Source organism: Cyprinodon variegatus, unplaced genomic scaffold, assembly GCF_000732505.1.
Source record: "Cyprinodon variegatus isolate N-32 unplaced genomic scaffold, C_variegatus-1.0 Scaffold284, whole genome shotgun sequence".
NCBI lineage: Eukaryota > Metazoa > Chordata > Actinopteri > Cyprinodontiformes > Cyprinodontidae > Cyprinodon > Cyprinodon variegatus.
This window is the reverse complement of record NW_015150737.1, coordinates 156,041-169,590: the sequence shown is the minus strand read 5'-3', so window position 1 is coordinate 169,590 and position 13,550 is coordinate 156,041. Positions and strand designations below refer to the sequence as shown.

Below are 13,550 nucleotides of genomic sequence, written 5' to 3'. Positions count from 1 at the left end.
GACATGCTCCTCTCCCTCAGCTCCTTCGGGGTGCCGCGGCCCTCAGACAGAGACTTCCTGCGGTCTTTGTTGCACCACTTCCAGTCAGGGTGGGCTCTGAAGTGGGCCTCTTTCACCTGCATGGTGGGGGGGGGAGATGGACTTTAAGGACAATGTGAAGCAGAAACTCCTTAACAAGGCACCAAAAAAAAAAAAATTGTGAAAAGGTTCTAAAGAAGCTTTAATATCTCTGAATCTTTACATCCTGGGATCCAGACTTTCCCATAATTTTGGAGTCCTTTGCTTTTATCTTACAGGATATTGTGTTAGTCTTAAAAATCCCACTTTGCGCTGCCAAACTGTTTTATTATTGCTTTGCTTTTTATAGAGTCCAACAGGAAGAAAAATATTTTTCTAAAGAAGAAAATGAGCATTTCTCTGGTAACTGGACTGAAAGGGAGCAAAACAGTAGCTTAAGTGCAAAGAAAACATTAAATATCTACTCTTAATGACTATAAGCAAGTCTGGATGCCTTTAAGTAAAAAAAAAAAATTTCTGAGATCTGGGATGATTCCAGACTTTTATAGTTTAACAGTTAGATATGTCCTGTTCAGAGTCCTAGCAGTGTCATGGTGACCTCTACCTATTCAGTTCAATTCAGTTTATCCTCTTAATATCCACCTCATTTTGAGAAATTCTTGCCTATTTTGCATACCCAAATGGAAAAGTAAATAACTTAGGAACTGTAAGCCCAAATTACATGTGAGATACATTATTTTAAAGCTAACACCTTCTAGTTTCTGAATATATACATGAAAATTGGGTGAGTAAAACACCCAAGCTGCATCAGATCAAGCAACACTCAAAGTTGTTTTTTTTTTTTATTCTCGAAAATAATAGCTCTTTTTTGAACAGCAGTTATAAAGACATGCTTGCTTGTAGTGGCTGCTTGTCATGTTACATTTCGAAATGCTGCTATATCTGTTTTAATTGTGCTTTGGTGCTCACTGTCTCCAAAAAATGAACTAGGTGGTTGAATTGTGGAGAATCTAAGCTTTCCAACGATGTCTAACATCTATATTGGTAAACATTTTATCAGTGTAATTTTCAAGCAGAGTTATTATTTTTAAACGCTTTAAAACGGTTTTGAGAGGTTATTTATATAACGCCAATTTACAACACGCAGGGGCACATTTAGGAAATTCAGGGCCCTAGGCAAAGACAGGCAGGGGGCCCTCTGAATGGGGAAGCCAACACATAAAACAGACCCATTCTACAGATAGAGAAATGTTAATAGAATAGACATACATTATTTGTTCTATTTTTCGCTAGATTTGTTTTATGACTTAGTTACATGTGATCACTGCTGAATTTTATGGAATGAAAATGTTTACTGTTTGGAAAGCTGTACTAAACAAAATTTTGTTTTAAATACAGTCTGTGTATACAAAATGACAAAGTTATTCTTGTAATTTTACGACTTTATCCTTGTAACTTTATGACTATTCTCGTTGCAACTTTTTTCTCATAATATTCCGACTTTATTCTCAAAAAAAAAAAAAAATAAAATCTTTAACCTGTCCCTAATACTCTAAAGCGCTAAGTTAGCAACACTGCTCTTTGCATGGTTTGTTTTCAAATGGTTTGCTGCTGTCTGTTTGGACCTTTCTAAAAACATGTGCAGCAAATGGACTGATCCAGTATGGTGGACACTGAAGGGGGGGGCTGAGACACACTTAATATTATCAGTGTTCTGATGGCATTTTTGTCCAAAACACAATTAATGTGAACAAATAAGGAATAGTTGTATTAACCATACATGGAAACAGAGTTTTATGGGGCCCCCAGGAACTCGGGGCCCTAGGCAGCTGCCTAGTATTACCTAATGGTAAAAATCCCCCCCAGACAACACGTCATCTCAAGGCACTTTAATTTAATCAGATGATCCAGTCAAATTTTCAAGTTTTTTATCTAAGGAAAACCAGCTGATTGCATCGACTCATTGACTCTTCAGCAATCCCACACACTAAGTGTGCTTGTAGCGAAAGTGGAGAGGAAAAACTCCCTTTTAACAGGAAGAAACCTCCAGCAGAACCAGGCTTAGCGTGAGCGGCCATCTGCTGAGGCCGACTGGGAGGTAGAGATAGACCTAACACAATAGAGGGTTTCTGTGGTAACCTGAAAGGCCAGGTCGTGGTACTGCTGCTTCTCGTTGGCTCCCAGAGCATACCACCACTCCCCAAGGATCTTGCTGACGGTGCGGTTGTCCTGGTTGGGATGTCGCTGGTGCACCAGAGCTCGGTGGCGTTTACTGAAGATCATGAAGGCGTTCATGGGACGACGGATGTGGTCCTTCTCCCTCTGGTTGGAATTAGAGAGGAAAAAAAAGCATACGATGAGGTTTCGGACATGTACTCTGTTCACAGGTGCCGATAACTAAGTCAGATAATATTGTCAGATTTTAAAACTCTCCTCATCTTTTTTAAAAATGCTGACGATGCTTCAATTTAAACTGAAGAAGGAAGTTAAGGGTTAGACTTCTGTACGACAGCTACATACTTCCTGGTAGCGACAAAACCGATGCCTTAAACTTCTCTTTCATTGTCTTAATTGAGCACCAATATTCATAAATGTTCCTTGTAGATAATAAGCGGATCTTATGACAAGCGGAAAACTAGAAGTCTGGACAGGCCGGTGTTGGGTGCGTCTTATATCTGTCTGCGGTTTATTTACAACCTGGAGAATTTTATATTCATCCACCGTCCTCAGATTTAGAGTCGAGGCAGTGAACGAAAAGATCGTTCTTCTCTTCTACCACACAGTGATGGAGAGTTTATTACAGACCAGCATAGAAACACAACTCAAATAATCCAATGATCCAGTGTAAGCTGCCTCCTTCAGGAAAGTGTTAAAGGGGTGATAGAATGATTCTATCGGGTATCTGGTTCTTAAGGTCTCTGAATAGGCTGTGTAACATTGGTTGGGCTGAAAATGGCATATTAGCTGTTCTATGAGCCCTAATGCAGCCTGGTTAAAATCCCTAGAATGAAACGACAGGTTTCCTTCCTTTTAGGGTATGATCATCAATATTTAGATGAGCTGTGCTCTGATTGGTTGGTTTACAACGAGCGAAGCTGCTGAGCAAAGACGCATCATAGCAACAAGCACTGACTCACTGAAACATCAAATTGTTGATATGGTAGGGTGACCAGACGTTCTGTTTTTACCTACTTTTCAAACCTAAAAAATTTCCGGGGGAATTTGAAAATCGTCCAGGATTTTGGTCGACTACAGTGCAGCACGTAGTCGAAACACACCGGGCACTCGAACCGAGTCATCAGCTCCGGGGCTGGTCTGGGAACCCTGGTGGACAGGGGCAGGGAGACAGCGGGGGACGGAACGACCGAATCTGACCCGGTGATGGTAGCCTGGACACCGGGGGCCCCGTGCTTCCCCCTGCCTGCCTAACCAGCCCCCCTCCTCCAGCTGAGGACGGGCGGTTCATGGCTCTCTGCTGAGGTCCGGCCCAGCAGTCGACACTTCATTGGGAGCACATGGAAAAGCCTGGTCTGTCTCAACGTAACCCTCTGATTTTACCGTATTTTCACGACTATAAGGCGCAGTTATGTGTACCATTACTGTATTTAACACACACATAAGGCGCACCGGATTATAGGGCGCAGGTTTTAAATATCGGTACATATCCTCTACTACATTTAAATACCTCTACTGCGTATTTAAAAATAGAGCGGGAGCAAAACTGAGTATGATTGTGCTTTATTCAAGTATTTATTACAAAGTATTAATCAAACCCATCAAAGTCATCATCCTCTGTTTCTGAATTAAACAGCTGCGCTAAATCAGACATGCCAATTTCCCCTTCTTCGCTGTCAGAGTCACTTTCCGTGCAGCGCGGCTCCTCAGAAATAATGCCGGCTTTTGCGAAAGCTCGATCAACAGAGCCAGCAGACACTTTAGCCCAAGCATCTACAATCCATCCGCAAACTGTGGCGTAACTTGGCCGGCGCTGCCTTCCACTTTTCGTGAAACTGTGGTCTCCGTCGGTCATCCATCGCTCCCACGCCGCTCGCAGCCTTACTTTGAACGGCCGGTTCAAACCGATGTTGAGCGGTTGAAGTTCCTTTGTCAGACCTCCCGGGATAACAGCGAGCACAGCGTTCATTTGTTTCACCATGTTTTTCACATTGGCTGTGAGATGGGCACGCATGGAGTCACAGATTAACAGCGATGGTGATGCGTGGAAAAAACCACCTGGTCTCCTCACATACTCCTCCCTCAGCCACGCTTTCATCATCTCCTCATCCATGACATGCTGTCTGCTGACATTCAAATAATGGAGGTCTATGGCGCCCGAGACAGAAAGGTCCATAAAAGTCCACAAAAAACGTGTCAATATTCCTCCATACTGCTCGTCCAATGTATTCCAAGTGTCCTGAGTGGGTAGCATCCAGAATTTACTCGAAACAAAGTCATTTAGAATGTTTTTAGAGCATAAACAGTAGTGTATAGGATTTCCTGAAAGCGCAAGCCTGCGCGGTCACGAGCCTACGGAAGCCGTCAGACCAAACCAGATGAAAGTGCGCATTCGGCGTCTGCTCTGCTGATAATGCAAGCGTAGAAGAAGAAATGTGCTGTTTACCTGTGCAAAGAAAGAAACAACGAAAGAAAAATGTCTGAGGACTTCAGTGTTGAGGAAGAGCATGAGTTCTTTGCCGAGCTGAATGCGCACTTTCATCTGGTTTGGTCTGCCGCGGTTTCCGTAGACTCCTGAACGCGCTTTCAGGAAATCCTATACACTACTGTTTATGCTCTAAAAACATTCCAAATGACTTTGTTTCGAGTAAATTATGGATGCTACCCACTCAGGACACTTGAAATACATTGGACGAGCAGTATGGAGGAATATTGACACGTTTTTTGTGGACTTTTATGGACCTTTCTATCTCGGGCGCCATAGACCTCCATTATTTGAATGTCAGCAGACAGCAAGAAGCCTCCCAGATCTCCAGATGCATTTGAGATATCAAAAAAGTACTCCAGAGTGTTGTTCAGCATGGGGGTGAGTAGAAAATGAAGGCTAATCATGTTTTGGGTGTACTATTCCTTTAATAACGACTCCAGCTGGAAAAGTCTATTTAGGCAAAGTCTTTCTCTTAAAAATCAACATAGGCGGCAGTTTCTGTCCATTTGCGTGGCAGCCAATCCACGCCCACACTTCCCCCTTTAACGTTCTCATGGCGGTCTCAAGTAACAACACACATAGGGCGCGCCGCACATTTTGAGGGAAAAAAAGAGGTTTATATGCGCCTTATAGTCGCGAAAATACGGTATAACCTGAGCAAATGAACATGTAGCTTTAGCTAGTCTGAGTTATTGAGGTTGGAACAGATATTTTTTGATTGTGTTTTTGTTTTTACGGAACTGGTTATGATTGTTTAAAGATAAGGACTCATACCTAAAGTAAGTATTTGGTAACAATAACACAGGAAATTAGTTTTTTCTGTGTTTTTTAGCTTTTTTGCCCGCCAGCATGACTCCAGTGGGAACGACTGATGTCACTTTGACGTCACTTTCCAGTGCATTCGTCACAACATTGCACATCGCAGCAGGAAAAGGTGACAGTTAGCATAACAGACAGGAGGCTAGAACAGTACTAATAGTGGACAGACAGTTGTTAGAGCTACATGAAAAAGTATTCAAGCCTATTTGAAACACTCAAAGGATGTGGGACATAGTTTCTACTGTAAAATCTAATACAGCCCTTCAATCAGAAGACTTTAAAGTGCAATCGAGGTTAGCAAGCATGTGATGAGCCCTCCCTGTTGCACTCTGATACACTGGATTGCATCAAGTCTACTGCCTTTAGAGGAGAGGCGCTGACATATATGATTAAAAGTTGCCATCTGCACCATAAAGTTCTGACTAATCTCAGTCTCTGAAGAAGATGACATCCCTGTCCCATCGTTCCTGGCTGTGTCCACCGAGCTGAAATGGCATCAGATCTCCCTAAAATGCCACAATAAAGAGTTTTACTCTCCTTTAATTTATGGGTTTCACAAACAGCAGCGGCCGACAGGAAAAGTAACTTCTGTTATGCGCTTGAGTCATAACACCTATTTCTCAGTGTTTACTGTTGTGTTGAGTGTGATGCCTTCAGTGTGATGCCACAGGCAGTTCACCTGAAGCCAGACAATGGCAACATTTTAAAATGTCAGGAATAGCGTTGAGTTCGAGGCTATATTGTTGGGCTACTGTATATATCCTCGAACTCAACGCTATTTCTGGAATTTTGAATTGAAAAAGCTTCCTGGATGGGAGGCGAAACGTCTTTAAACTTGGAAACTAAGTCCAGTGGATTGTTCTTTAACTTTTTTTTGAATGGGATGGGAAAAATGGTCAAAGTGCAGCACGTCAAACTCGAAATAGCAGCAGAAAACCAATAAGACGCAAACAGAGACTGGGTCCGAGGTTTTCCTTCAAGCAGTAGAGTCACGCAGCCACTTATATGTTTTGCATTTGCTTGTTTAAAAGGTCTAGTCAAATTCGAGACACAAATCGGGCAGAGAATCTGTGGCATCTGATTGAGCTTCAGCAGCTTAGCAGAGAAGCAAAGACAAAAATGTCTGATTGTAGCCTGAAACTTTGCTAATATTCCTGCTGTATGTTCTATATAGAACTGCTGAGGGTCTGAATATACGACTCACCTTCCTGTCTCCATCTTTGGGCAGGGCGCTGAGCGACTGTGTGCGCCTCTTCATTGGTCCGGTGGAGGGAGATGGATCGTTGGCCACGCCAGGGGAAAACCTGCAACAGCATACAGAGGAAAGCGGAAACTGAAAGTACAGCTTAGTGCGGAAATTAAGGGAGATTCCTTAATCGGGGGAACTTTCAGGGAAGTCAAGTGGACAAATGTGATTTGAGGAGAGATTTCTCTTTTTTCTCTCTTTTTACAGCAAAACAGCTTCTTTAAGGTTATGTATCTCATTTGTCTTTAAACTAATTATTCACCAGTTCAAAGGATGAGTACAGACCACTGTGCCCGCACCCTGCCCCTCCTGCAGAAACTTATTTAACAAAAAAAGTTTCAGGTTTTATACACATGCTTTCATAGTATGTTATTAAAGAGATTAAATTTATTTTACCCCCAAAACAGAGAAACCTTGATGTAGATTTAAGATCAGAAGAATCAAGAAAGCCTTTTTACAACCTAAAAATCAAAGAAGAAACAGCCGCTGTAGACTAGACCTGTCTTTATTGTTAACGTTTCAGATCTTTGCCTTAAAGTTCAGCTTTTATTCATCTTCAAACAGATAAAATCAGGACTAAAACAGGGGGGGGGGTCTGAGGTCTGAGATGGTTTGTTGCATGCAGAGATGGCAATATCACTCCATCCTGCTGTGTCATGCTCCAGAAACCTGTTTTGTGGGTCGTTAAAAAACCCTGAGCAAGCAGAAAAAGAAAGAAAAGAAAGAACAGTTTACATGCTGAAGGTCATGTTGCCATTTTAGTTTCACACGATTTGTTTTGGTTGAGTTTGAAGAATTTCCACTATACAGCTGATACATGCAGAGAATCTCAGAGAAACACTTGAAGGAAGATCCCTGTAAATTCACTAACTGCGAGTATCGAGAGTTTAACCTGGATTTTGATGTGTTACGTTAATTTGCTTTGTCTGAACTTATTCCTCTGAACTCATCCATCCATCCATCCATCCATCCATCTTCTTCCGCTTATCCGGGGTCGAGTCGCAGGGGGTAGCAGCTTCAGTAGAGAGACCCAGACTGGACCCAACCTGATTTAAAACATTTATGAAAACTGCATGTTGTCCAACGACAGTTTCTAATTTCACTTGTGCCGCTTCTCCTGTTAATACGGTAAAGCCCTCCGGAGCATCCGGCTCCAGGCTGCACGTGATCCAAATGAGCCAATGAGCTGCTGTCAGTCTGGGTTGCTGCTGCTGCTACTTTTAGACACAGCAGGCAAACCTGTGGCAAGCCGGGCGATGGGAAAGAAGGAGACGATGAGAAAAAGAGAGCAGAGAAAGTGTGGACTGCTGGAAGAACTGCGGTGAACTGGTGAAAGAAAAGTGAAATGGCGTGCTCAAAGATGACCCTGCACATTTTAATAATAATAATAATAATACATTATATTTCAAAGGTGCCTTTCTGAACACTTAAGGTCACCATACAAAAGATAAAAACACAATGGGAAAGTATTTAGAGGATGTTTGGCTCAACCTGCTGCTGTGAAGCAGGATTCTCCACCATGAACAGAATCAAAAATAAATCTGGATCCAGGCTCAAAATGAGTTAAAAATGGCTTAGTCTCCATTTAAACCCAGGTTTAAAGCCTTGATTTTCTTTATTTGGACCCTGCAGATTTTTAATTGGTTACCCCTGTTCTATACCATGAAGTTTGCAGCGTTCTAATCCTGAAGCCTTTCTCAGACATCGTTGGGTTGGAGGCAGAACGCTGCTTACCAGTCCATTTCAGAGACATAAACAACAAACGCCAGTGCTCATTCAAATTCACACCTTAAAACAACTGAGGGATGACTAACTTTCATGTTTTCAGACTGTGGGAGGAAGCTGGAAAAGAATTAAAGATTCAATGGAAGAGAGAGTGCAAAATCCTCACACTAAGAGGCTCCAGGACCTGGTTACTGAGGCGACACAAGAAACCACTGCATCACTAAGCAGACTTCCCTAAAGTTGCACACTTCTTCTGTCACACCTCTTATAAAATTACAAGTTCTACATGAAAGCATGGAATAAAGTATCTGGAAGCACTGCTTGGTATAGCATTCTGTTTCTAGGTTGTTGCATTTGAAGAAACAAATCTGTTACAGATGTCAAACTCCAGTCCTGGAGGACCAGTTTCCTGCAACTTTTACTTTGCCTTTCAATCAACACATCTGAATCAATCGGCCGAATTGTCCACTCAGCATTCAGTGAGCTTCTACAAAGTCCTGCTAATGATCCAACTATTTGTTTCAGGCATGTTGACTGAGAGACACGTGTACAAGCTGCAGAAAGGGTCGTTTAGGACCCTTGAGGCAAAGGTGAAGGCAGGCAATGCTTGTTTGATCCGAGTTGTACGGAGGCCAAATGATATCTGACTTTAACTTCATTTTAGATAATAAATACCTGTAACTTAGAGCTTGAACATAGACAGACAAAATAGTTGGAACCCCTCATTTAATGCAAGAAAACAATACTAATAACAAATAAAAATTCTATGAAAATAAACAGGGACTGCACAGTGAAGCAGTGGGTAGCACTGATGCCTTGCAGCAAGAAGGTTGTGGGTGTGATTCTTTCTGCATAGAGTTTGCATTTTCTCCCCGTGCATGCATGGGTTCTCTCTTGGGTTTCTATGGCTTCTTTCCACAGTCCAAAAACATGACTTTTAGGTTAATTGGCTTCTCTAAATTGTTTTTAGGTGTGAGTGCATGGTTGTGTATCTTTGTGTGTCTCTGTGTTGCCCTGCGACATAGTGGCGACCTGTTTAGGGCGAACCCCGCCTCTCGCCCTTTGACTTTCGGAGAAAGGCACCACCCCAGCGTCACACTGGCAAGGACTAATGGGCTGATTATGCTTCCGCAGCAAAGCTTCGCAGTGAGCTTGTCGCAGGTATGAAGCAGACATTTTTGATTTATGCTCAGTATTGAAGTGTGTTCTGCGCTGTTCTATGCCACAACGCAAAAGGAGAAAATGACGAAATAGCTGTGGGTCTAGCTAGGCGGTGAGGAAATGGGGGCAAGTTTGTCCGACAACGGAGGGACATGAGGGTGAAAAAGAGCAGGGATCCAGGTGGAAAAAGGGTCCCAGCGTTTTCGCGCACCTCGTTCTTCTAGCTGGTCCATCCTTACGAGTCGTTTTCTGCAATTGTGGACGTGCAAACAAAACAAGCCGGCAAGGTACCGAACAAGAGATATGCATAGTGTAGAACAGATCTAGATTTTACAAATCAGAGGCCTCCTGTCTGCGGCACTGTCTGTGGTTACCTACAATTTGGAAGAGGTGCACCAGAGTGTCTGCGGAGGGGGTGCAACGTCTCTACATCTTCTTCCGCTTATCCAGCGTCGGGTCGTGGGGGTAGCAGCTTCAGTAGGGAGGCCCAGACGTCCCTCTTCTCAGCCTCTTGGGCCAGCTCCTCCGGGGGAATCCCAGGCCAGCCGAAAAACAGTCCCTCCAGCGTGTCCTGGGTCTCCCCCTGGGCCTCCTCCCGGTGGGACGTGCCTGGAACACCTCACCAAGGAAACGTCCAGGAGGCATTCTAATCAGATGCCCGAGCCACCTCAACTGGCTCCTCTCGATGTGGAGGAGTAGTGGCTCTCTGAGTCCTCCCCGGATGACTGAGCTCCTCACCCTATCTCTAAGGGAGAGCCCAGACACACTACAGAGAAAACTCATTTCAGCTGCTTGTATCCGGGATCTCCTTCTTTCGGTCATGACCCAAAGCTAATGACCGTAGATGAGGGTAGGAACGTAACCTGACTCTGCCAGATGGATTTGCTCCGCATATCCATCTGGAAACCTTCCGTTGAAGTAATTTTGGGAAGGGGCGAAAATACTGGTTAGCTGATTGGCCTATGTTGGTGATAGACGGGCCAAATAAACCAATCAGATCAACGAAGCATATGAAGTACTAACAGACAGACGACGAAAACCCAACCACAAGCCAGGCTACTCTTGCCGAAACCAGTCAGGAGAAGAGCAAAAACATCTTTTTCTCTGAGAAAAGCCTCCAGAGCAGTGTTTTGCTCTTCTTTCAGTGAAGAAATACTCTGTAATTCCGATAAAACTTGCTCGATAGCCACGCTAACGCTAGTTTCATCGGCTGAAGCTGCTATATTCTTTAGACTGAACTGTCGTGCTTCTCGTTGCGTCACACCTCAACCCGCCTCAAAGCCAACGCTGATTGGACGTTCGTTTGGTGAACGGCTCCAAATTTTCTTTAACGGAGAGTCTCCAGACTGATCTGCGAGTGAAACCTTGAAAGCTCGTGAAATCAGGATGGTCTCACGAGGCTAGTAGGAACGTAGATCAACCGGTAAATCGAGGGCTTTGTTTTTGGCTCAGCTCTCTCTTCACCACAACGGTGGTTACGGTTTGCACTTAAATGCAACTGGACACCTATTGGAAGAAGCCTTTTATATGCCTTCAATAAAGAAGAAAAGGACTGGTGTGGCCTTCATGACTAAAAACCACCAATAAACCAACACATAATGCATTCCACAGGTGTTCCAGATGGTTCACACAATAAAGCAAACCCAGAATATGAGCCCATCTCATAATGCTTCCACATCCAGTTATACCTGGAGTTAAGTGAGGATATTGGCCCACAAAGCAAAGGTCAAATAAGCACAGAAACCTTAACAGCAAAGGAAGTCAGAGAGGAATCACCCAGCCCCGTCTGTTTGAGGATTAAATGTCATCTTTATTTTGCGTGTGTTTTCACATACGGGGGCGCTTCCGTTTTTCATTTTGCATCAACAGCTAAACAAAAACAGCAACCAAGTTCAAACCAAGGCCTCAAGGTTGCTGGATGCCTTTGTTTTCATTGACGACTCTCGTCAGTTCAAAGAAACCCGGGAAAGAAAAAAAAAAAAAAATCAGGTGCAGGAGTTGTGTATTGTTTGGGGCCGCCAGTCTGTGAGAGCCCAGTGACCCTGAAACATTCATAACCAAACTATCATCCAGACAGCACGTCTGAGTCACTCTGAAAGGGAAAATAAGGCAGCCAGATGCAGACAGGCAGCCTGAGAGCAGTGAACGAGTACGCACTGTACAAACTCCAGCCAGACAGACACACACACACACACACGGAGACAAAAAGTGCTGCTTTTCATTGAATTCTGCTGGCGAGGGTGGATTTCTGTGCACCTGTTCTGAGGCCTTGAGTTTTAAAGGCAAAAACTACACAACAAGCTGCATCTAATCACAGGTACAACCCACTTCTTTGTGAGTCATACGCAGAGTCGCAGAGAGGAAGCATCGTTTACGACGGGCTTACTCAGAAACTGAGGCTTGTTTGGGCTTTATCTGCTAAGATCTACCCAGACGTCACGTTTTTCATTTAAAAACTAACTTCAGACAGAAATATTCAGAACCACCAGGGAGGAGAGGAGGCAAGCGAGGATGAAAAAGATGCTCAGTTCATCACAACTTTCCTTTTATATGAAAACACAAACCACCAACCTAAATATACGGTAATTAAAAATAATCTGGAGCTTTTTCAAAAAATGTTTTGCTTGTTTTAATATGGTGTGCAGGAGCTCTAACAAACATTGTGTAAAAAAAATTATAATAAATAAATTTAAACAATAAATGTAAACACTTCTTTCAACGAAAATCTGCATCATAACCATAGAGATCAGTGGTTAGGCCTGAAAGAGACGTTTTAGGGAAACAAAGCAGCAGGTGTGTCTCAGGCCATGGATCCCAAAGGGAAAAGAAGGAAGATAGCTGATGAGAACAGAGGATTCAAAGACGAATGGAGCGAATGATTTGCCTTCATTACCAATGCAGAGGGATTGCCTGCATTTTTGCTTTGTAATCAGAGTTTGTCAAACAGAAAAAAGAGTCATTTAGGAAAGGCTTTTCTTGCTAAATATGCAGCCGATCACCAAGTTGGGAGTAAGAGAAAAAGTGTGATTGCAGAACTTCTGGATAAATTAATGTTGCCAGTTTTGTTGCAAGCTTAGAAAACTGTTTACAGATGGAACAGGTAGCACTCTGATGCAGAGATGGGAACTTTCTTCCATTTTTCCCCAAATCCTCAAAATAAAAATAACACCAAGGAACGCTGGTGATGGAGGGGCGAGATTTCGGGGACAGATAGCACTGCTCTGTTGGATGTCAGTTCCTGCTTGGTTCCTCCCAGAGATGGAAAGAGTACTAAAAAATTGTAATTGAGTAAAAGTATCTTTACTTTGCCTAAATTCTACTTAGAGTAAAAGTAAAATTACCCATCTCAAAATTTACTCAAGTAAAAGTACAAAATTACTTTATTTAAAATGTTATTTGAGTAAAAGTTACTTAGAGTTATTTAATGCAAAAAAGGATGAGTCATGAATCGAATTGACCACAAGGTGTTTTAATCGATTTCAAGGTGTATTTCAGTGACATCCACACTTGCAAAAGATCAGCTGGGCTAAAGAAGATACTTCCTCACAGCACAAGGACAGTCACAACCTGGACCATAAAGTGCAAACTATTTTCAATCCTACTGTCCAACAGACAACACCATGATAGGAATAAAGAAATTTAAACTACATTTTAAAGTTTTTAAAATGCACACAAAATTAAATGCCCAAAAGACACCAGAAATCTAAATCTAGAAATCAAACTAAAATGCAACAGGATGCCACTGGTGTTAACAAGCTCCGCATTTAATGATTTTAACTGACGCTTGTTTTACTTTAATAGTGATTTTCAACTGACGCTTGTTTTACTTTAATAGTGATTTTTAACTGACGCTTGTTTTACTTTAATAGTGATTTTTAACTGACGCTTGTTTTACTTTAATAGTGATTTTTAACTGAC

The 13,550-nt window shown here is 42.7% G+C and overlaps 1 protein-coding gene across 1 annotated transcript in view; it reads right to left on the bottom strand.

Annotated features, from left to right (window-relative positions):
- LOC107090179 (protein capicua homolog) overlaps positions 1–13,550 on the bottom strand; it is a 98,444-nt gene that overhangs the window by 42,166 nt on the left and 42,728 nt on the right. Inside the window, exons 6-8 of the mRNA XM_015383422.1 lie at positions 6,705–6,804; positions 2,158–2,340; positions 4–116 (exon numbers count right to left, since the gene is read on the bottom strand). Of these exons, the coding sequence (XP_015238908.1) occupies positions 4–116; positions 2,158–2,340; positions 6,705–6,804 (396 nt within the window). The remainder of the gene's footprint in view (positions 1–3; positions 117–2,157; positions 2,341–6,704; positions 6,805–13,550) is intronic.